The sequence below is a fragment of the Castor canadensis genome, chromosome 15, assembly GCF_047511655.1.
Source record: "Castor canadensis chromosome 15, mCasCan1.hap1v2, whole genome shotgun sequence".
NCBI lineage: Eukaryota > Metazoa > Chordata > Mammalia > Rodentia > Castoridae > Castor > Castor canadensis.
The window spans coordinates 70294965-70320121 of NC_133400.1; the positions used below are offsets into that span (position 1 = coordinate 70294965).

At 35.7% G+C, this 25157-nt stretch overlaps 3 protein-coding genes across 4 annotated transcripts in view; 2 read left to right on the forward strand and 1 right to left on the reverse strand.

The window, feature by feature from the left end:
• Positions 1-25157, forward strand: part of LOC109677561 (cyclin-Y-like) — a 344091-nt gene that overhangs the window by 245167 nt on the left and 73767 nt on the right. The window lies entirely within an intron of this gene.
• Positions 1-25157, forward strand: part of LOC109678662 (centrosomal protein of 295 kDa-like) — a 381166-nt gene that overhangs the window by 216069 nt on the left and 139940 nt on the right. The window lies entirely within an intron of this gene.
• Positions 2834-25157, reverse strand: part of LOC141417501 (neutral amino acid uniporter 4-like) — a 126366-nt gene continuing 104042 nt past the window's right edge. Inside the window, exons 8-10 of the mRNA XM_074056439.1 lie at positions 22196-22277; positions 7270-7400; positions 2834-4425 (exon numbers count right to left, since the gene is read on the reverse strand). Of these exons, the coding sequence (XP_073912540.1) occupies positions 22224-22277 (54 nt within the window). The 3' untranslated portion in view covers positions 2834-4425; positions 7270-7400; positions 22196-22223. The remainder of the gene's footprint in view (positions 4426-7269; positions 7401-22195; positions 22278-25157) is intronic.

Genomic DNA, 25157 nt, shown 5'->3' on the forward strand with positions numbered 1-25157 from the left:
TTTGAGCCAACACATTTCTACTTTTTTTTAATTCATATGTGCATACAATGTTTGGGTCATTTTCTCCCCTTCCCCTCACCCCCTCACTTACCCACACTAACCCCTTGCTACCAGGCAGAAACTACTTTGCCCTTATCTCTAATTTTGTTGAAGAGAGAGTATAAGCAATAATAGGAAGGAACAAGGGTTTTTGCTAGTTGAGATAAGGATAGCTATACAGGGAGTTGACTCACATTAATTTCCTGTGCATGTGTGTTACCTTCTAGGTTAATTCTTCTTGATCTAAACTTTTCTCTAGTTCCTGGTCCCCTTCTCCTATTGGCCTCAGTTCCTTTAAAGTATCTGCTTTAGTTTCTCTGCGTTGAGGGCAACAAAGGCTATCTAATTTCTTGGGTGTCTTACCTATCCTCATACCTTCCTTGTGTGCTCTCGCTTTATCATGCGATCAAAGTCCAATCCCCTTGTTGTGTTTGCCCTTGATCTAATGTCCACATATGAGGGAGAACATATGATTTTTGGACTTTTGGGCCAGGCTAACCTCACTCAGAATGAGTTTCTCCTATTCCATCCATTTACCTGTGAATGATAACATTTCATTCTTTTTCATGGCTGCATAAAATTCCATTGTGTATAAATACCACATTTTAAAAATCCATTTGTCAGTGGTGGGGCATCTTGGCTGTTTCAATAACTTGGCTATTGTGAATAGTGCTGCAATAAACATGGGTGTGCAGGTGTCTCTGGAGTAACTAGTGGGTGGACAAAAGGAAAGCAATCCACAAAAGAGACTGAAAAGGAGAAGAAAAGCCTGAAAGGATTAGGAAGGTGGTGCCAAGAAGGCTTTGAGGTAGAAGCATTTCAAGGAGAGTGTTTTGGTGCTGTAGAGATGTCAGATCAAAATACAAAGGAGATATGTTTATTGTATCTGGTAACAAATAGCTTACTGGTGATTTTGGCAATAGGAGTGTCAGCAAAGTGGAATTAAGAAATCCCAATGGCAATGGGTTGAGGTGTGGGGGAATCAAGAGTAGTTCCAATAAATATAGGATGCATTTTAGAGAAGCTGGTTGTGAAATGAAAAGGAGATGTAACACAAGTTCATATGCAAAAATAATGTCCAAGTTATTTAATGTCATACAATGTTGTAGTTAAAATGGTTTAAATAGTTCTACAGAACACTTCAGAAGAAATGCCTCTTTCCAGTTCTTAAATATTTAGAATTTGTGCCAACTCTTAATATTCAAAATTCTTGTTTAACATATTCTTTTTCAACTTACTCCATTTCTCTTAACTGAAAAAGTCAAATGTCTTTCCTCAGGGCACATTTGGCTCCACAACCATGTGGCTTTCAGCCATTTTTGTCTTCAGAAGCCTTTTAAATTTTTGGTTTACCCAGCCAACAAAGAGAGAGTATTCTTACTGCTCAAAACTAATTAGAGGAAAGGGTTGGATATGCTTTTCATTTCCCTTAATATCTCATTTCTTTTTCTGCTGAGAAAGAATTGAATCATCTTAAAGTCCAAACAATTTAACATTCTTAGTTTAGAGATGAGGAAATAGAAACTTAGAGAGTTATTGTATGTTCAAAACACAATATATAAGTGACAATGGGAGCAAAAACTCTTTGTTTGGCTGTGCATCCCATCTTTTTCCGATTGAATATATATCTCTTAATGTTGATGGAATCTTTTTTCTGAACAGAAAGGTAAACTTTTAAAATATGAGATACATTTCATCTCCTCAATATTAATAATTATTAGTGGTTATTGGAAGTTTACATGAAATGCCAGACTCCTGTACATCACCTCACGTTAAGTGCTTCTGAGCGGTGTCAGATACTAACTGCCTCACTGGAGTGTTCCTTCGAGTTAATTTTAACCATTTTTTTTTCCTTCCTAAACTAAAACATGTTAACACTTCCACTTGGTAAGTTTACCAAGAACTTAAATAGAGTTCTATGAATGCAAATATTGGGCAGGATTTTCTGAATGTGTTGGACAAAAAACTTTGGAATAGTTCTGTTCCATAAAAAGAAGCCACTTGAGACACTAAGCAGAAAATTTGATTGCTCAAAATCCATCTGTCATTATGGTTTAAAATAATGTGTATGTGAATGTGTTTGTGTGTATTGTTGAAAGAAAAGCTGGTGAAAAGATGGCTGCAAAAAATACTACCAGAACCTAAATAATAGTCTTGGCCACTGTAAGGAATAGATTTCAGGGAAACACACATGTAAGTTCAGTTGCAAGAAAATGATAACCTGAAACTAACTATGAAGATCCTTCTAAAAGATAATTTGATTAAAAAAATAGAAAAGAAAGAAATATTCTCTGTATGTCTTCTCCAAAAGAACTGCTTCCAAATTCTCATATGCTATTTATCATCCCAGGAATGATATATATACTATTAAAGTCAACGGTGGTTATTTTTTATATTTTAGTGATAGCTTCAGACCTACTTCAAAATTTAGGAACTGTGAGATCTTTGATGTGTTTTACTTGCTTTCTCTCATTTTCAAATTGATTATATAATTTAAACTGAATGTATCTACTTTCTTAAAAAAATTTCATCAAAAAGTAATGGGCAGGACTGGTGGAGTGATTCAAGTGGTAGAGCACCTGCCTAGCAAGTGTGAGGCCATGAGTTCAAACCACAGTATTGCCAAAACACAGTAATGGGCAACAAAAATATTTATATAAGTACACTTACATAAGCAAAGATTTCAAATACAGTAGGTAAAATTAAATCATTTTATAGATCAAGACATTAAAGATGACAAATTTAAAATTCAATTACATAAAAGTATCAAATAAATAGAACAATTTTGGAGTCATAGTCATGATTCAGTCTGTATCATTCAACTTAAAGTATATTAGACAAACTAGAGATGGAAGGGAAACAGTATGTTCTTTTTTGTTTTGTTAGTATGTGCTAGGATTACAAACAGATAAAAGTGACAATTGATTATTTTCTAAATGAATGAATATAGACAACAGGCTTTTTGCTTGAATAAATTTTATTTTAGAATAAGAATGGAGTAGCCATAGAAACAAATGAGACTGAGCAAGTAAAATAAAACTTAGCCATTTCACAGAAACTGCTGGGAACATTTTAATAAGAATGAAATGTCCTGTTATACAAAATCTATTATGTCTTTGTTCACTATTATTATAAAATATGAGCTTATGTTGCACATAGGTTTTCAAGGTGCTTCCATTTTCTGTATCTCTTATTCTCACAACCATCTCATAGTCAAAAATCATAAATGTTATTTTTAGATTAAGAAACAGTTTCATAGATTAAAGGCTTAAAAGCTTTAAAAGGCCATCTGAATCTTAAGAATGAATTCTTTGCATATACCCTTGTGATATTCTTTTGAAAAGACTCATATTGCTTTTGACTTAACTCATTTATCCTGATTACGTTTATTAGATCAGGATACATAGTCACATTAGGATTGAAAGTAAGTATGTAACTATTGATCACTTATGCTTTACTTTATTATTTCTTTTGTAATTCTAAAGCTATACAACAAAATAACAGTTATAGATTTTTAATATTTACCTGCTCATTAGCATTTAGTCTGGGTTTGGCCCACTTGTCCTGTGAAGAGGGAGTGGTTCCTTCTAAGTATAGGCATTAAGAGAGTGTATTATCTGTGGAAGGCCTAAAACAAGATTTCAATAAGAAATCAAGCTACAGATCAGGCTTCCTTTTATTACTTATATACTATGGCAGTTCAAATAATGTCAATTTAAAAATAATCTTCCCTGCCAAGGTGGGTGAACCTTATTGTCCTGGTCCACCCCACCACTATTCTCTACTGTCATATTCCATGCATCATGTGTGACACTTCAACTTTCTTATCAGAGTTCACTCGAGAATAATCTATGTTACATAGTTTAAAGTAGCCAGTACAATTTTTCTTTAACTTGACATGTCAGTGACAAACTGACCTTGTAGGAAGCACACGTTTCCATCTCTTCAATAATGCACGATATACCCTAATAAACTAGACCTTTAATTTAATAGAAGTTCATAATACTTCTTATCTCACTGCTAAGTTTACAAATGCCACTGAAAAACTGAACTAAAGAATCAGAAATCTGGGTGATAGCCATAGTGTATATGGCATATTTCCGTTGTCAAAACCACGACATGAAGGCACAATGAGCTTCAAACAGTTAAAGGTAAATGACACGATTAATGAAGACTTGAAATACAGAACGGTATATACACAAACACAACACATACACAACATAGAACATTGTAATCAAATGAACTTGAATGAAATCACTAATGTGAAGCCAAGTACATTCAATCCTTCTCACCCTTCTTTAACATCAATTTTATACTCATTTTGGAGAAAATCATTAAAAAAATCTCTTGGTATCAGGAAGCACCTGGAACCATCTGTAGCTGTACCTGTGGATGAAAGAAAAATATGCACATTTGGGGACTCCTATATCTGGTAATAGTAGAATAGGGAGTGCAACAACATTCCTGCTACAGACAGCTAGCATAACTACACAAAATACGTTTAAAATTTATTTCATAGGATAGCATTTGAAGGAGAAAAAGAAATGAATAATTACTGAAATAAGGTCTGGCAGAAAAGTGATCCCTATGAAAGTAAAGCCAGCCTTTTGGAGCTGTTTATCTTCTAGGTACCTTTTCAGATCTCAGAGGTAGCTGCTAAGAACCTAGGAATATGTGGTGCTGCTGAATGTCTCTCTAAACTAGTGAGAAAGAGATTAGATTTCAAGGTACGCTGGAGACCCCTGAGGAAAGACCTTTCACATGGTTGAATCACGAGCAGTGGGGCCTGAGGAATAATGGGGCTCCTGATATTTCATTCAACAAAAAGCAGCTACGTTTGCTCTATCAATAGATATAAAGACAAATTAAATTTTTCAACTGAGATCAGGTAACTACAAAAACGAGCCTCACAGTAGTTGTAATACTGACAATATAAGAACTAAATGAACTAAATGAATTCGTTAGTAGCAGATTATACCAACTGCAGAATTAGTGAACTAGAGATAATAGAGAAAAGGAAATCTAGAACAAAGTATAAGAAGGCAAAAAGATGGGAGGCAGAATAGTAAGTGAGAGAGAAATACAGTAAGAAGAGTGATGGGCTAGGGATGTAGCTCAGTGGTAGAACACTTGCCTAGAGTGCACAAGGTCCTGGGTTTGAGTCCCAGCACAGCAAAAAACAAAAAAAAAAATTAATAAATAAAAAAGAGTGAATCTGTGTGTATTGGAGACCCATAGCATATGGACAGTATTGGAAAGAAGCAGCAAGTGAGGAAATTCTCCAAAACTGTGTAAATAGTAAGAAACCTGTAAAAATTCATAACAAAAAAGAAGACTAAAGCTAGACAGCTCAAAGTAAAACTGCTAAAAACTGAAAATAGCAATAAAGTCTTAACAGTAGCAAAAGCCACAATGCATTTTGTGAGCAAAAATTCTTTTTTTTTTCTTTTATTATTCATATGTGCATACAAGGCTTGGTTCATTTCTCCCCCTGCCCCCACCCCCTCCCTTACCACCCACTCCACCCCCTCCCGCTCCCCCCCTCAATACCCAGCAGAAACTATTTTCCCCTTATCTCTAATTTTGTTGTAGAGAGAGTATAAGCAATAATAGGAAGGAACAAGGGGTTTTGCTGGTTGAGATAAGGATAGCTATACAGGGCATTGACTCACATTGATTTCCTGTGCGTGGGTGTTACCTTCTAGGTTAATTCTTTTTGATCTAACCTTTTCTCTAGTAACTGTTCCCCTTTTCCTATTGGCCTCAGTTGCTTTTAAGGTATTTGCTTTAGTTTCTCTGCATTAATGGCAACAAATGCTAGCTAGTTTTTTAGGTGTCTTACCTATCCTCACCCCTCCCTTGTGTGCTCTCGCGTTTATCATGTTGTGAGCAAAAATTCATTGAGCCGAATACTCATCAGGAACACTATGAACTTACATAACATCAGGTGACATCTAAAAAGTCTAAGAACCAAAAACTGATGATATGGAATTCTATTGCCATTTATACTTCAAGAATTAAGGTAACATAGAGCTATTTTTTCAAGCATAGTTTTCTTTTCATAACCACCTATAGGCTAATATTAAAGAAAATTATCTCAAGCTTCAGCTGAAAAAATACATAAAACTGAAATCAACCAACACATAGGAGACGTCAACAGCTCTGCAATCATTATCAGGGATTTTAACACATTTATTTATACACCAGTCAACCAAGCAAATGAATCAGTTTGGATAAAGATTTGCACAAATTCAACTATTAAGACACTGATACATAACTGAACATAATACTGATAAAAATGTCATTTAATAGCACAATAATTTTGGGAGGAAAATATGCTAGGCCAACAAAACAAAATTCAATAAAACAAGCCTTATTAAATTTCAATTGTTTTGTGCGTTTTCATGTCTATTAGTGTATTATGTTAATTTAATAACTATTAGTTAATTTTATTGTCAACAAATTTATAAGACTTGAAATCATACTGGTCACAACAAAATTGAGTTAGAAATTGATGTAAAAATAAACTAAAATAACTTTTCTTGTTCTGTGGATATCCAGAAAGGCAGCTAACCAAAGAATCAAGTAACAAGACAAAATGGGAATTAGAAAATATTTAAAAATATACAAGATATACCTTTACTGACAATAAAAGGAAAAGCAGAAAAACATATCAACTTTGTGCTAATAACTTTGAATATTTTGAGCAAAATGGGAAATACAGTTCTTAATAGTTCTATCATATTTAAGAGATTGATTTTCTAATTAAGTATACTTTCACAAATAAAATTCTACCCCCAATTGTTTCTTTAATGAATTATATCAAACACTTAAGACATAGAATATAATTAATCTTGGAAATATAAAAAGAGGAAATACTTCCTAGATCATTTTACCAGGTCAATAAAACCTTGATTCTAAACCTGACAAGGACAGTTCAAGGAAAATTACTAGCTGTTCTCACTTACAAACTTAGTTGCAAAAGTCCTAAGCAAAATATTAGCTAATCGAATCTGACAATGTATTCAAAGGACAATAAACCAGCCTAAGTTTTATTCTAGGAATTCAAGATTGATTTTACAAGAAAATTAGACACTATATTCAACACATAGAACAAGAGAAATGTATCAGATTATCTTAATAAATGAAAAAAGAATATTTAATAAAGTATAACTTGCATTCATTATTAAAAAATAAACACTTGGCAAAGATAGAAAAAAACTTACTTACCTGGTGCTGTGGCTTATGTCTGTAATCCCAGCTACTTGGGAGGTGGAGATTGGGAGGATCTTGGTTCAAGGCCAGCCCAGGGAAAGAGTTAGCAGATCCCATCTCAACAAATTAACTTGGCAGCCCACCTACTAGAGAGAGACATAAGTAGTAGGATCATGGCTAAGGCAAGCCCCTATCTAAAAAATAAAGCAAAAAGGGCTGGAGATGTGGTTCATGTTTCAGAACACTTACTTAGCAAGCCTAAGGCCCTGAGTTCAAACTCAGTACTGCCAAAAAAAAAAAAGAAAGAAAGAAAACTTACTTAATCATATCAGAATTGTCTACAAAAGCTATAGCATGAATCATACCTACTGCTAAAATGTTGCATTTTTTTCTTTTGAGATTGGGAGCAATTTAATGTTGTTTACTGTAACTACTTCTATTCAACATTGTTCTAGGAAGTCCTAGTCAGTAAGTCAAGTAAAATAAATAAAATTTGAATTAAAAATAAAGAAGCAAAAATATTAAAATTTCAAAAAGAATCTATAAAATGCCATTAGAACTCACAAGTGAACTTTGCAAGGGTGTCTTATGAAAGGCATACACACCCCAAATCAATTGCATTTCTATGTACAAGGAAGAAACAAGAAATTAAAATTTATACTACTTGATAAATCACCCAACCAAATCTTCAAATATCTAGATGTAAATCTGACAATTTATGTGCAACTTCCAACATACAACTATCAAATACTGGTAAAAGATAATTTAAATACGGTTATATACCACATTTAAAGCTTTTAAGACTCAATATTATAAAATCATCAAAGCTTCTTATGCTGATTCAATAATATACTAAATAAAATGCCAAGGTGATTTTCCTTTTTGTATTGTTTTTGAAACAATGTTGTTTTGAAGTGGTTCCAATATTTGTTTGGCAATATAAATGACACAAAGTAGGCAAGTCACTCTTGAAGAAGAGAAAGATGGAAGGTTTTGGTCTCTTTAATATCAAGTCTTATTAAAATCTCCAATAACTAAGACATTGTGATCATTGCAATACCTTTGAAACATGACTGCTTGGGTTACAATAGGGGAACAAGTACAGAGCAGTGACAGTGTGACTTCTCGGTGAGCAGTCCTAATCTTGGTAGTCTACCTTTCACCATTCAAAAATAATTCTACATACACTGCAGATCTATGTGTGGAAAGGAAAAGTCTCTAAAATGTAAACTAAGAGTTTATTTTCGTGATCTGGGTAGGGAAAGAATGTTTGCCATAGGAGAAAAAAATTGATAAATTAGGCTATATTAAAATCTTGTATTCACTGAGACACCACAATGCATACCAGAAGACAAACTAGTCACAAAAGACGACATGTTATCTGAGCCTATTTATATGAACCTTTAAAAAATATGAAAAGCTAAACTCTCATGCCAAGGGGTCAAAACTATAAAGCAAAGCAGTGATTTCCATAAAAATTTGGGGTGAGGGAAAGAAGAGGGTGAAGACTGATAGTGTGGGGACAGTTTCTATTTCCTGATGTAGCCAAAAGTTATGCAGCTTGCTTTGTGATGATTTACTAAGCTCTAGGTTTTTGTCTGGGGCACTTCCATATTGTATACAAAAATGTGCAAGTGTATACTTCACAATATACTGCTAAAAGCAAAATAAAAGAGTGTGGACTGACTGAATAGCCACAACCAAACAGAATGAATTAGTAGACTGATACCCACTTACACGCATCAAGTGTGTTTGTTTTCAGTTCTCTGCTGTTAATCTGAAATTCCCAATGTATCAATTCAGGATTTATGACATCAAAGGAGTCATGAAATTTTCAGATAGTTTAAAACTGAGATAGGTAACAGAATCAAGATCCAAAGTGGTCTTGAGAGGTTTGTAATTCCAGACCCAAACCAACAACAGGAAACATATCAGGGTAATGTACTCATAGCATGCCAAATGTTGGCTGTCAGAAGCTTAGGCAGAGACATCCCAGGCTCCTGTCACCAAGAGTATTTAAATGTCAGAGCTCCAGGAGTTGGTCTAGCTTCTGTGTGCCAGTAAACAGGTGGCTCTGTGTTCAAAGAGAATTAAAAGCACCCAATCGCAGGAATGTGTGTAACAATCAAATCCCAGAAAGGATCCACACAAAATAGCCTCTTTCTTTTTGCAGCCCTGGGGTTTGAACTCAGGACCTCACACTTGCTAGGCAGGCATTCTACCACTTAAGCCACTCTGCCAGCCCCCAAATAGTCTTCAAAACCAAAAACCAAAGAGTGGTGGCTGTAGCGTGCAGTTTTCCCTCTCACCTGGCCTAACTGGCAGCCCAAGTTTGTGAGGAAAACAAGGTCCAATACTGCAAAATGTTTCCTTCAGCACTTACTCATTAAGAACAGTAAACACATACTGGAATTGTGGCTCATAACCATATTATAGTCATGGGGGGATTGAGGAAAGAAGAGTCAGAGTCAGAGCAGAAATGGCAACTTCTGCCACAGTGGTGATCATGACTGGAGAAAATAAGGCAAGATAATAAAATGTTTACAGCTTTCACTATATAACTTACATCTGTTTATTCTCACTAAATATACTGATGTCTTATACTCATGACACCTTCAGTGTAAGATAGCAGACCACATGACTTCTTTTTTAAAGGAAATATATCATTAGACTGCAGCAATAAAAGCCTAGAGTCTAGATCATCAAAGAGAAAAGTTTGGTTTGGCTCTAATAAACCGTGTTTGCAGCTTGGATGCTACATCTCTACAACGTATTAAGAGAGTTAGATTCAGGGATGGTGACCAACATGATGACAGACGTGCAAACTAAGCCCATGAGCAGTTGAAGGAACCAGAGCTATGTGACTTAGAAAGGAGAGAAAATAAGAGGGTCGTGTTCCAATATAGGAAGGAAGGGGTTGTCATGTAGAAAAGGTGGCACCATGTTTCTTAGCTGTGGCTGTGGAGTCACATCACTTGTCAGAGCTGTGCAAAAATACTGAGGCTACTCCAGACCTACTGAATCACAACCTCTCAAGATGGTACCTTTGCTTGATGCTCCCAGATGACTCTGATATAAAACTAAAGTTATAGTGCAAATACTGTGTACACATGTATGTAACTGGAAAATGATACCTGTTGAAACTATTCCAGGAATGGAGGGGAGGGTGAGTAAAGGAGAATGGTGGAGGGGGTGAACTCAACTATGGTATATTTGGTATATTGTAAGAACTTTTGTAAATGCCACAATGTACCTCCAGTACAACAATTAAAAAAAATAAAAGCTAAAGTTGAGATCTACCAGTGGAGCATCCATCAATGTTTAGAAATTACAATGGGGTAGGTATGGAGCATTTAAAAATACAGGAAGAACAAATAATTTTGTTAACAATAAATATTTGGGGATAGAATCTTTGGGTTAGCAACAAAGTAGTTTTAGAAAATCTTTGGAAATATTGAAAAATAGACTAAAATAACAAAAAAGTCTTCTGAGGATTCTGCCAAAATAATCCCTGTCTGTGTAGAAAGCCACTGTATAAATTTGAGATTCTCTCTGAAGTTACTGTTTTTTGAAGTGGCGTACATACCAAACTGCTTCATTATTCAAAGGTCAGATTTTTAGCATCCTTAACCCTGAACAATGGAGTCACTCAGATCTTTACTGGATTTACTGGAAAATTTGATGGTAACAGATAATCAAGCTTATTCTTATCAAGGATTTGATAAACTTGATTGTCTGTTACTTCTCTAGCCTGCAGCAGATTAGGAGAAAATGAGAAGTGAGGATAGGAAGATTATTGGGAGACACATGTGACATCCCCAAGAGTGAACATGGTGGGGGGAGGGAAGCAGGAAAATATAAAAAGCAAATAGAAATCTATTACTGCACAAGAGACATTCATAAATTCTGAAAATGATGTCACTGAGTCACCTAAAGTACTTGATTATGATGAGAATTTTGTTATAAAAAAGAAATTTTCACAGGATAGCAGAATTTTTGATGAAACCACTACTAGTAAAAAAAAATTATCAACACTCTTCATTTTTTAAAAAATATTTTAAATGGCCAGAATTGGTGGCATTTGCTGTAATCCCAGAATTCAGGAGGCAGAGACAGGAAAATCACAAGTTCAAGACCATCCTAGGCTACATAATGAAACACTGTCTCAAAAACAAAACTCATGCAGGAAAGTGTCATTTCATTGTTACATTAAAAAACAACCCACCATGTAACCAGCATCCAGAATAAATAAATAATCATTTCCAGAAACCAAAAACCCTTCTACTCCCTCCCAATCATTATTATCTGCCCTCCCAAACAGCTGCTGTCCTACTCACAATAAACAGACTCATACTATATTTAGTCTTTCATGTCTGATTTCTTTTGTTCAATTTTGTGTTTATAAGGTAATGACTGCCAGAATGTGAAAATGACCTGTCATGCAAATAATGACTGAGCAAGGCCTAGGGAAAGCCACAGCTCTTAATCTCTGAACTAAAGCTTTTCTCACCTTATGTTGTAGAAAGTTGTTCCTCCTCAAGAGAGTCTTTGAAACATGTTTTCATCTTAAAAAGTAAATTTCAATGTATAAATAAGCAAAGAAGCAAAGATACAGATACAACAAAACTAAGTAAGTAAATAATTTGTTATTGTATGTGAGGCAGGTAGCTTGAATATCAAATTTTGTCTGTTTAGTTCACATGTAATCCAGATTATTGTTTTGAAAAATGTTTTATACAAGGCCCTAGGTTCAGTTTCCAGCACTGCAAAAAAAAGAAAAAAGAAAAAGAAAAAAAAAATAAAATTATTTTGATTCTATATCTCCGTAAAATTGATTTTATCTAATTAGCTAATGTTCAGAAGCTAAGCTATATTTAGGAAGGTATGAGCTTAATAAATTCCCATCTTTGTATAGGCTAGTGTAATGATCAATGTGTGATCAAAGCTGATAAAAATAAACAAAATAATTACTAAATTGACTCTAGAATGGGAAGGTCATGGTCCTTGTAAGGCTTTAAAAATGAAGGCCTTGTCAGTAACAGCCTGGTTGTCCTGGTTGCCACTTGACAGCTAAATGGCCATTCTTGGTCTTAGTCTGAAACCTGTTCAATTTTACTTCAGTGCTGTTATTTCTTCAATGTGTCTCTCTCTCTCTCTCTCTTATGTATACATGTGTGTGTGTGTATTCATATACACGCCCTCCTTTGGAGACAAACCAAAATTAGTATCAGAATTTATCTTTTTAATAAAAGAAATTCAAACATTTATTTGCAAAAAATAATTCCAAAATGGCATACATACTTGCAAATTCTTAAAGAAAAATGTTTGAGTTAAAAATGTTACATTTCCCCTGGCATTTCTATCTCCTGTTTGGGGAATATTGGGGACTGTGACGTCCTACAATATATTTTCTGAGTTTGTGATTGATTTATATATATATTTTTCTTTTTATCTGGTCCAAGTCAATGCTACAGTTAGCAAGAGTTACAAACTGTGCTACTTACTTACTTACTTTAATATCACAGGCATTATATTGTACAATGAAATGAACTAAAGTTATGCACTCTCTAAATCTAACAGCATGAGTTTAGAATAACAGCATTGGCTAATGTCTATAAAATATGTAGCTGTCCCCCCAAAACATTAGAACATGAAAGGCAACAAAAATTTGTTATATGCATAAAATGTAGAAAAGGGTAATTTTAGCAGGTCATTGGCTAATATCTAGGAAAATAGCCAATCTATTCATATAAATAAGCAATTGAAAAGGACACATACAGAAACAATTTCATTTGCATTCTCAGCTCAGAGGTCTCATATGGAAGATGACTAAAAAGAAAGCTATTTGCTAGTTCAAGTTAACACTACCCTGTCAGCATGTCTGGGTCATGTCTAAATTCTCACTTTATAATTATGTGACAGACATATCTAAATATGAAGTTTGCAGATATATATTTTCATGAGTCACGTTAAATCACTCTTCTACATGAAATATTCATTTGAAAGTCATTTAAGGTAAGACTTTTAAAATCTATTTTAAGAAATGATTGCCTTTAGAAAAGGATTTAAAATTAATTTCCCTTGCTATTTGCTTTTAAAATCTCCATGGCAACTGTAGAATTTCCAAAACTTTCTACTGCAACATGACATGGGACCTAAATTATCAAAGGTTTCACAAAATTGTTAAATCCAGATTGATTTCTGTTTGTAAACCAGTCAATACTTTATCTTCCAAATATGGGAAGCTTTTGTAGGCTGAACAGTACTGGCTGAGCAAGATGATTGAAAATGTGAGGCAAAGTTTGGGTTTTTTTCCCCTATAACATTATGTAACTTTAATAGACATTCTCCAGTTTGGAAAATGGCATGCTATGGATGCAGCAAAACCTGTCTTGGCACTAGAGGAAGGGTGGCAAAAGGAGCAGTGCCCAGGAAGTCCCCATTCTTAGTCTTGGAAAGGATGTCATCATTTCAATGAACTTTGTGTTTCCTACTAAAAAATATTTGCTTGCTTGTAGAAGTGCTTCTCTGTGTGTGTGGACACTACACACCATTTCATTGTGGCTCAATTTCCCATCTGTAAAATGGACAGATACTACCAAAAGCCTTCCTCAGATTCCCTAACCTAGGCTTTCACAATCCAGCTGTAGATTCCAAGGTGGAAAAGGGGAACAGGTACTAGAGAAAAGGTTAGATCAAAAAGAATTAACCTAGAAGGTAACACCCACGCACAGGAAATCAATGTGAGTCAACTCCCTGTATAGCTATCCTTATCTCAACCAGCAAAAACCCTTGTTCCTTCCTATTATTGCTTATACTCTCTCTACAACAAAATTAGAAATAAGGGCAAAATAGTTTCTGCTGGGTATTGGGGGGGGGATAGGGAGGGGGTGGAGTGGGTGGTAAGGTAGGGGGTGGGGGCAGGGAAGAGAAATGAACCAAGCCTTGTATGCACATATGAATAATAAAAGAAAAATGAAAAAAAAAAGATTCCAAGGTGAAAAGTGGGGCATGGAAACCTGGGAGGAGGGAGACTGATCATTATTCCTCTTTTAGCCATCTTTCCAAACTTGAGCACACCATCTCCTGATTACATCTCCTTTTGCACTATCACTTCTGATGCTGGAACGTGGCTGGAGAGAGAAGAAAGGGGCAGGAAAAATAACTGGGACATTTGAGGGGAAGAATGAACATAAATCTTCTAAAAGAAAAAGTGGAGCATAAAATTTCTAATTTCCAATCTCTCTGTTCTGAATTCCTGGTGGAAGCACCCAGATATTGTTAACACTGTTATCATCTCCTTGCTTTTACTCAGTGTGCAATGGAAAACGAGGGTGGGATAAAGGGAGGAAAGAATAAAGGAAGGAAAGAACACAGGAAAGACATTAACAGAATCAGATTCCAGATGGGAGAGGATGAAGGAAGGCAAATGACATTGTAGCTCTGCCTCACCACTATTTATGCTTTTTCCTATGGGAGAAAGAGAGGTGGGTACTTCTCGATGTCCCAAGTTAGGGAAGACAATAAAACATCACCACAGTGACAGAAGGATTATTACTTTCCACCTTGTGTCCAAAATGAGACCCCAGTGTGGCAAAATTAAAATTCACCGCATCATCCATGAAAGCATTTTCTATATCAGACATTCTGTTAGAGGTCTTTAAAAAAATGTTTTAATGTGTTGATATTGAAAATAGATGTGTGTAATTTGAGAATGAGAATAAAATACCATGTGTATTAATGTTTCATTACTCACCTATCACAAGATCATTATTTTAAATAGCCATATTTCATTTCAGTGGACAGAGTGTAAATGAGTATGTATTTTTATGTAAAGTGGACCTGCATCATTATTTATTCATTAGTTTTAAAAGGATCATTATTTTTGACAGACAGCTCCTGTCAAAAGATTTATGCATAAGAGCCCATGTTTCCCCACAATAATCATCATGAGTAAACTTTAGAACTTGGTACTTAAAATTCAGTGTTATAGAGATGCACATTTTGTTCTAATTAAACACGTTTGCCTTTAGAAAATAAACTGCAACCTCAGTTCAATTATATATAATCTGAAATATCAATATTGCATGTGCAGGGTGAGTCATAGTTTTAGTTGGGGAATGTGTCTTGTTACTTTTAAGTGGTTGCTTTGTTTCCACACACCAGGCTCTTTTTCTGTGTCCCTGTGGGGCAGAAGGGGAAATTTATAAGATTTGGCTTTTAACACTGTAATTGGTGATCGGTGAGTTTTCTGAGCAATGACACCATCAGTTTCCTGATTTTCAGGGAACTGTGAGGGCATAAAGCAGGCATTTCCAGAACACCACATGGCTTTCAGTATGGGGCATGGAAGTCAGATTAGAATCCTGGACTAGGCGATACATGGATTATAATTTATAGGTACAAAACAACAAAACTGTAACTGAGACTGACAATAAGGCTAGTGGAAGACAGTTTCTGAATCCCCAGGATGAACCAAACCCACAATGAGGTTCCAGTGTGATGCAAAGATTTACTGCGCTGAGGAGAATCCATAGTGGTGCTACAACCGCAGAGGAAATAATTAAAAGGTTTCAGAGTCTCCTGGGACCAGCTGTCCCTTCAGGATTTCTATAGACTTTCCATTAATGTGCTTTTCCCAGATTGCTCTGACTCCAGATGAGCTGATAATGTTCAAGACTGCTATTATCTGAAATGCATTTCGAATAATCTGAATCCAAATGTCTGAATTAAACATACTTTCCTACTTGGCAAAATCCATTTTTATATCTAGACTTCTAGAATTTAGATTATCCATTATTCTGATGTATCACTTGACTAGTAAGTACTCAACACCTAGTTTCCTTTCTATCAGTGTTTGGCAGTAGAAAGTGGTACAATCACCTCTCAGGCCAGCAAAGAGCACTCTGAGTTAGGAATGTCCGAGAGGCCAAAAGCTGCATGTTTACTATGAGAAACAAACTTTTAAAAGTGTGTTTTGGAGAAAATAAAGAAATGGGTCTTCACCACAAGTGTGTATTGCACAGGGGAGATTAAGAGTGCGTGGGGGAATGAAGGGAGAATGGGAAAGAGAGGAGAGGATTGAGACAGACAGAGAGAGAGAGAGATTCTGAGGAAGTTTTCTGTAAGACATGGGGTATGGGATTGGAGCTGTGGGTAAGGATATAGGGATAGCAGGAAAGGAAAGCCAATTTTATTTATATATATTTTTCAGTTTAAGAAGACACATTTATCCAACTATACTGTAGAAAATGAACCATATATTTTGTACATTTATTGTTGCACAAAATTCAACTTGCTGTTATGCTTTTGCACTTGTTTATCTGGTATTTTTCACTACAAAATAGGCTGTTGAGAATTTTATTTTATTTCATGCTTACTAATAAAGTATTAGATTATAAGTTACTTTCTAGATAAATTTCTAAGTGACAGATTACCATTTTCAGAAACATGAAAGATAAGCATATGTCAAATAGATGTGGAACAAAAAGATGTCAAAGGCAAAGATCTCTTCCCTCTTCATTAGCGGGAACAACTGACTCTACGACAGTGCTGAGGGTCCTGGTGCTTCAGGATTCACTGAGACTCCTAATGTTATAGGTTTCTCTTTGTCAGTACAGTTAAAGCTTTTATGCCCTGCTTTTAGGTATGGTAGTTGACTGGTCCATACATATGTGTATATGTAAAGCATTACATATAAAGAAGTGTAAGCATATGCACTTTAACTCTTTTAATTATTTGATATTTATGGAAAATATCTCTGCACAAATGAGCTTGACAATATTCAAGGTATTGTTAAGTCTTTTCTCTGAGTTTGGATTGATTTCATACCTTCTTTTTTCTCACACACATCTTATTCATAGTGCATTCTTGTCTGTTGTATTGGCTTTAAAGTGGAATGAGAAGATATAAACACTTCCCCAACAATCTGAGAGTTAAATTCATCTACCTGTGGTCCCTTGTTAACCACTAATGGTAGGTTCCATGTCCCCAGTGGATGCCTGAAACCATAGATTCTATGTTTTTTCCTATACGTTTATACCTTATAATGTTATAAATGTGGTGGTAACTTTTGCAGCTTGAAGTGCCATAATCAAGCGAGTACAAATTTATTTTTCCTTCTTCACAATACCAGAAGTAGAAGGTTCTTTCTTTTTTTTTTTTTGTTTTCATTTTTCTTTTATTATTCATATGTGCATACAAGGCTTGGTTCATTTCTCCCCTCTGCCCCACCCCCTCCCGCTCCCCCCCTCAATACCCAGCAGAAACTATTTTGCCCTTATCTCTAATTTTGTTGTAGAGAGAGTATAAGCAATAATAGGAAGGAACAAGGGGTTTTGCTGGTTGAGATAAGGATAGCTATACAGGGCATTGACTCACATTGATTTCCTGTGCATGGGTGTTACCTTCTAGGTTAATTCTTTTTGATCTAACCTTTTCTGTAGTACCTGTTCCCCTTTTCCTATTGGCCTCAGTTGCTTTAAGGTATCTGCTTTAGTTTCTCTGCGTTAAGGGCAACAAATGCTAGCTAGCTTTCTTATCAAAGATCTTTCCAACCTCAGGGTAAGATTTTTTTCCCTTCCTTGTTGAGAGTTTTCAGCTTTCCACTTAAGGGACATTTTACTGTTTCTTTTTGGCATATTCATATTGCCAGCATTTGCTACTAATGAGCTTGGAGGCCATTAAGTAAAATAAGGGTCACTTGAACACAAGCACTACAAGACTGTGACAGACCCACTGTCACAGTCATTTTCTGCTCACTCTTTTTATTTTTCTCAGACTTTACTTAAAAGTAATTCTGGTTTTGTTTTGTTTTTCTTTCTTGGTGGTACTGGAGTTAGAACTCAGGGCTTTGTGCTCATTTAGCAGGCGCTTTACCACTCGAGCCACATCACTTTTTAGCTTCAGTTATTTTTTGGAAGGGGGTCTTGTGGTTTTGCCTGAGGACTGTGATCCTCATATCTATGCCTCCCAAGTATCTGGGATTATGGGCATGTGCCACCATGCCTTGGTGAAAAGAATTCTTTTCAAGTAATCTTTATCCCTACTTCTAAAGGTTTTGTTTTTTTTTTTCTGTGTGTGTGTGTGTGTGTGTGTGTGTGTGTGTGTGTGTGTGTGTGGCACTGGTGCTTGAACTCAGGGCTTTGTACTTGCTAGGCAGGTATGTACTGCTTGAGCCACACCTCCAGCCCAAGTAGGCTTTTGAAATTGAATGTGTATACAAAATATACTCAATGTAAGTGTGCATATAAATTTTTGGTGAGTTTTCCCCAAGAGAACACACATTTGTAACTGCTGCAAAAGTTGGGATGCTGCCAACACCCAAAAAACCTCTGCTGTACCCTTTTCAGTCTCTCCCCTACTGTCTTCCCCAAAAGTCAACATTCCAGTTTCTAGCACCTGAGATAATTTTTATGTTTTAGCTTTTACTTAAATGGAATCATATGAAATAAACTTTTTTTTTGCTCAACTTCTTATTTGTGATACTCTTCCAGGTGTTAGGTATAGCCTCATGAGCTCATTTTTATTGCCCTGAGCCATTCCATTGTATAACTAAACCATATTTTCATTCTATTAACAAAAGCATTTGTATTGTTTCCCATTTTTGCTATTATTATAATGCTACTACATACATCAATGTCTATTGCTGGACACACTGTACCTTTGTCTCGGATTTATACCTTGAAGTTGAATTCCTGTATCACAGGGTATGTAATTTTCATCATTAAAGATATTGTCAATTTTCCAAATTAGTTGTGTTAAAGTATACCCCCACTGTATATGAGAGTTCTAAGTACTCTGTATCCACTATGGTTGGCACTAGGCACTATCAGTCACTTTTATTTTAACCATTCAGGTGTTTGTGTAGTCACATTGTGGTTTGAACTCATTTTCCTGATAATTAAGGAGGAGTACCTTTTTTATTAATATCCTCTTTTGTTAAATGCCTGTTAGTCACCAGTTTGTAATGAGTTTTTCATTCTTTCTTATTGATTCATTGATTACATATAAATGCTACATCTGAGTGACTTCCCTGGATTGAGATTCTACAAAGCAGGTGTTATAGGTTTCAATGGACTAAAAACTACCTGTATTTTTACACTCATGTTTCAGTACTTTTCTCAAGCTTAATACTTATAATAATTTTAATAGCAATAACAACTCTAATAAATGCAAAGGACTGTGAGTAAATATTCAGAATATTTGTCTTTTAGGAATAAGAAAGTTAAGGCATGCAGAGTGGTTTTACAGGAGATGAGTGTGCATCAGAGATATAACTCATCATTTTGTACATCATTTATAGATGTATTTTAAAAAGATCAAGGACTGGTTTACCTGGTGTTTCTATTAAGTAGAGGTTGGTCATCCCAAAGCACCATATAGGTAATCATGATGGAAACTATACACAGGAGCAGGAAGTTTGTTTGGTTTCTGCTGTGTGTACTTTATGAATATGGGCACTGTATTTTCTTCATCCTTCTTTACTCAACAACTCAAAATACAACATTTTAGAGAATGGATTTTATGCTATAAGGCTATAAGGCCACCAGCTGGGAACTTTGTTGAATTACCTCCCAAACTTTTAGCTTCCTCATCAGTAAAAAGGGTAATAAAAGTTAAATGCTCACATCAAGCTTAAATGAAATAATGTATTTAAAGCACTGAGTAAAGAGTTTGACATGTTGGCAATAACCCGCAGATTTTATATATTTTTTATCATTAAAGATTTAATTTGTAGCACAGAAAAGCTGTGAGAAGTTAAGGATAAATTACCAAACAGTCTTTTAAAAACTTGTCATTTCTCTTGACTTGTCATCACTAACAAGGCAAGGCTCGTTGTCTGTCTTAAACACACATGTCACAAATGCTGGAAAGAGCACTGATATCCTACTATCAGTACAATGGTTTCCTACTGTCCTAATATGGTTTCTTTTTTTTTGTGATACTAGGGCTTGAACTCAGGGCCTACACCTTGAGCCACTCCATCAGCCGGGTGGGTGGGTGGGTGGGTGGGTGTGTTCAAGATAGGGTCTCTCGAACTACTAATATGGTTTCTTCAAAATGGAAAACATGTCGCTCTAAAATCAAAGGCTGCTTGTCTATGACAGCAAAGGAAAAGTTTTAACACAGCAAAATGGTGCTTAAGAAATTTCATGTGTACCAACTGATCTATTTTTCTTCCATTTTGCTAAGTTTTTTGAGATGGGGTCTTGCTATGTAGCTCAGACTGGCCTCCAACTCACAATCAATCTGCTCAGCCTCCCAAATCCTGGGATTACACACATGTGCCACCATGCCCAGCTTCTCACTTTTGCTTTCTAGACTTTTCATTTATATATTTTTCAGTCTTTTACATGCCTGTTTTGTTTGCTTGCTTTGGCTAGGTGTTTACTGAGCACCGAGCCATAATTTAAATTCTACATAATGCACAGACTTTAAGAGTACAATCCTGTATATTTTGAAATATTTTTATGCCTATATAACATTGAATCAAGAAAGAACATTCCATGGAGGAGATGAAGGTGAGGGTTGATGGGCTTCACATAGATATAGGAAATAGAACAATGAAGCCTCTTGTAATCGTTTTAAGTGGTGCAGGAAGAGGGTTGAAGGGAAGATGATGGGGTAATCTAATGAATGTACAACGTAAGCCTATTTGTGATTGTTGCAATGAATCCCCTTGTAAATAAATATATTCTAATAAAATTAAGGGAAAAAAAAGAACATTGCATAACCCAAGAAAACTCCTCTGTATCTCTTCTAAATCAGCACTACCACAAACACTCACTGCTCTGATTCCTGTCCCTCCTTCATTTCTCCAGTTTAAGAACTTGGCTGGGCACAACGTTGTGTGTCCCTCATACTGTTTTTCTGCTCACCTTATTCAGGGTTGGCAAAATCCACTGAGGTCCTTATTTATTCCTCTGAGTTTCTTCACACATTATCCTCTCCTTGCTTTGGGCTCTGCTATTTCCCTGTTGTCTAGGAAATTTCTAAAGGAATCTGCTCTATTATGGGCTGGGACATGAAACACTTTGAGAGTCACCATAGTAATACCTTACCTCATGTTCCTTCCAGACTGCAGTGGTCGGAATCTTTGCATTCTACTTAGAAATATGTCATTTTATTTTTTGCAAGAGAAAAACTTGTCTGTTATACAAGTTAAATGATAAAATATTAATTATTAATTAATTATTGGTATCACCAGGAAAGAAATAAAAGACTTATGGATAAGTCTGTGATATCAAACCATTTGGAATAAAAAATAATTATGTCAGTTACCAGCAATCATTGTACATCAAGCATTGTCTACAGATTAAATACGTAATAGCGCAATATGAAATACTCAAAGTTAAAGGAGGCTCCATTGGTATGAAATGATTTAAGAATCAGTGCTCGAAATTGTGCACAGTGTGCATACTCCAAGTGCACACAAAGTGATGCATATATTTGTAGCACCAAAGTATCAGGGCTTCTATGCATGCCAATTTTTTATCTCATATTTTTATAATTCATTTTTGTGTATGTATATTTTTAAATGTCAAAACATAATGCTGCAAAAGAAATAAGGATAAATAAATAAGGATATTCAAGGAACATGGGCCCCCTATATTCAAAAAGGGTTTGGAATACACATCTGGATCCACCAGCTGTCATATCAGAAGACTCATTTGTCTCCACAGATAAGTAATGAGGTTCTTTCTTGGATACCATTTACTCCCTAAAGTATTTCTCTCTTTCTGCTCAACTGCAAAGTGAATATAGATTTAATATCTTGGTACACTGTGTTTTTACCTTAGCTGAAGGCAGAGAGGACAATGGACACTATTTGGAAAGGCATAAAACCCTTATATTTTCCCATTTATTTCTATTCTAAACTGTAAAGTTAGGAGACCTGATTTCCACAACTAAACGTATCTCTAAGATTGTCACTATTTACCTTTTAAACATGCCATCCAGTTCTTCCATTATCTCTTGGAAACCTCTTTGTGGAGGGACTTTACTAGTTCCAATTGAGTTTCCTAAGGAAGGAAAGGAAGAGATATTATGGCTTGAATCTTACATATCCCCAGAAGATCATGTCCTAAAGCCTTGGGTGCCAGGCTGTGGCACTTTTCAGAGGTGACAGAAATTTAAGAAGTGGCCCCTAGTGGAAGGAAATTGGGTAGTTGGGGATATGTCCATGAAAGGGATATTGGGACGTCTTATCCGCGTGTCTCTCCTTTTCTTTGCTACCTGGCTGCCATGAAGTAAACAGCTGTGCTCCCCCATGTGCCCCCTGCAACGATTCTGTTTCACCACAGAACACAAAAAGCAATGGGGACAAGTGACTATGGATTGATATCTCTGAAACCATGAGCCAACATAAATCTTTCTTCCTGGGGCTGGAGGTATGGCCCAAGTGGTTGAGAACCTGTCTAGAAGGTATGAAGCCCTGAGTTTAAACCCCAGTACTGCCAAAAAAATTTCAAAGAAAGACAAGAAAAAGCCTTTCTTCTTTATAAATCGATTTAGGCTTTTGTACCAATGGACAGTTGACTAACATAGGGGGGAATGTCTCTGAGAGCAACTTAATGTTGGAGATGAAGAGACATCAGAGCAAAGAGTTTGAAGTTCTACAGAAACAATCATTGACCTAATACAAGGGCATCCATGGTGATCACGAATGGGAGCCATTCCTTAAATCAAAAGATGTTTGTAGACTTCAGTCATACAAGAGATGTCATTGATACCATGTTAGCCAGATTATTCTTTCTAGGAGAATTGGTCAAGCATACCAAACTATCTATCCACAGTTCCTATCTATTCTTTCAGGTGAGGAATATTCTGTATTTACACACTTTTCTTATCTGGATGCTAAACCATTGTTACTTTACAGATTCATAAAATATCTACTTAGTCCTAGAAAAGAAGAGTGTGTAACACCTATAATTATTGTGACATGAACAAGTACTAAAAAAAGTTATCATGACTGCTTACACACTAAAAAATCTCAAATAAGTTTGAATCAAAATATCAAAAGGTATGTTACATATTTATATTAGATATAGGACAAAGACAGGTAGATATTTCTTATTAAGATAAATGAAATATGCAATGCAATAGTTTATGTAATGATGTTGGTAATATAAAAGTGATGATGATAATAAATTGGTAATAGATTTTATTGTTCCTGATCTTTGTATCTATTGTTCTATATATTTCCAACATAATATTAAAAATGTCGAATCAAGGCCTATGGGGACTATCATTGTAACACAGCAGCCTTTTCATTTCAACTGTGATGCTTTCAATGCTAAAGAAGTGCTCATCCATAAACTCTTGGAACAGAGAAAGGATGAAAATCACTGCCCTGAGTCTTGTGAATTGTCTAAGTCTTCAACAGAGGGTCACCCATGGTTGATAGAGCAGTATATTTCATGAGCTATGTATTTATGCTTCTTAAAAAAACCAATGGCTTTGAGGATAAATTCCCCTGCTTAACCACAATCTAAGATCAATAAAAAAGGCCAGATGGGCTGCTTTCATGCTGCATCTAAAATCATAGTGTAATTCTGCCATTAAAGTAGAATTTTGTTTGTAACCCCAAATTACCTTTGTCTCACTCAAACCAGGAAAAACATTTAGTGAAGGCATGATACCACACTCCATGCAATTCATACTGCCCTAAGGAAGATGGTCTTCAATGGCATCCTGCGAGGCACACACAGTGTGCCAGGCTGTTTTCACTGATGGCTTTCAAGAAGAGAATTCTTGAACATGGGATGTTGAAAGCAAATTTGATCCGAACATGCTGTGGCTCTCAGAATGTCAAGCCCTCTAGAAATGCAAGACACTCAAGACAGCCGCACCTGATCAAAAATGGCACCAGCATCAATTAAAGCCAACAACTACAATTAGGAAATCACAGATGAGTAGGGACATGAGAGGCTCTAATTTCTCCTTGCCCAGGATCTGTGTTCTTGGTGACACCTGCCAGGTTTCATTGATGTGAGTACTTTTGGATGCTAGTCACCATCTTCTTGAAAATTGCATTTCTGACCAAGGCTCCCTAGGCAAAATGTCAATTTATCTTCATTCGCAATAGCTCCCTAGACAGACCCTGGGCTCCCAGACAAGGAGACTTTACATGTGAAGAAGGGTGCAGAGCAATAACCAGACACAGCCATGTGGTTGAATATAGACTTTTGAGAAAAATAAGATTAGTTGGTATGTAGGGAAATCATTGTCACAAGCACTGAGAGAAAACATGGCAATAGTGCTTGGAAATGGCTTCTTATCACATTCAGGAAATTAGGATCAAAGGAAAAAACCATACACTTTGAAATGTACTCTATGAGATCAAGAAACAGGTAGCATAATTTCATACCCATGCAAAGAAAGTTATATGGGAAAATTGACCTAGGATCTTTTACTATCTGACTCTCAATTTTTTAAATGTGCTTATTATCTTTGGTTTTTAGGGAGCATGAGGATGAGACTCAGAATGAAAAATGTATATTCACACACACACACACACCCCACTTGACATTAAATAACATTCTGTACGTAAAACATTAAGTGAGGAAAAGGATCTGTAGGTCCTCTGGTGCTTAAAACCCAGAGACAAATTGCTTCCATATTTTTCTTTCTTACGAAAAAAGAAATGCTAAAGGCTGAGACACAATTTCTTGATAACATCTTCCTCCTTATAGTCAATTCAAATGCAAATGTAAGTTTGTTCCTGGTTCAGCTTCAGATAGATAAATTTAAGAACTAAGTGGTAGGCTGAAGAAAATTTGTTTGCTTTCTTCCTCATTATTGCAGGTCTTTTGAGAAAGCATTTTCCTAGACTATTGGATTTAATCTCAAGTGATCCACAAATGTACTGCTAGGATATATGTTGTTTTCTTCCTTACCTA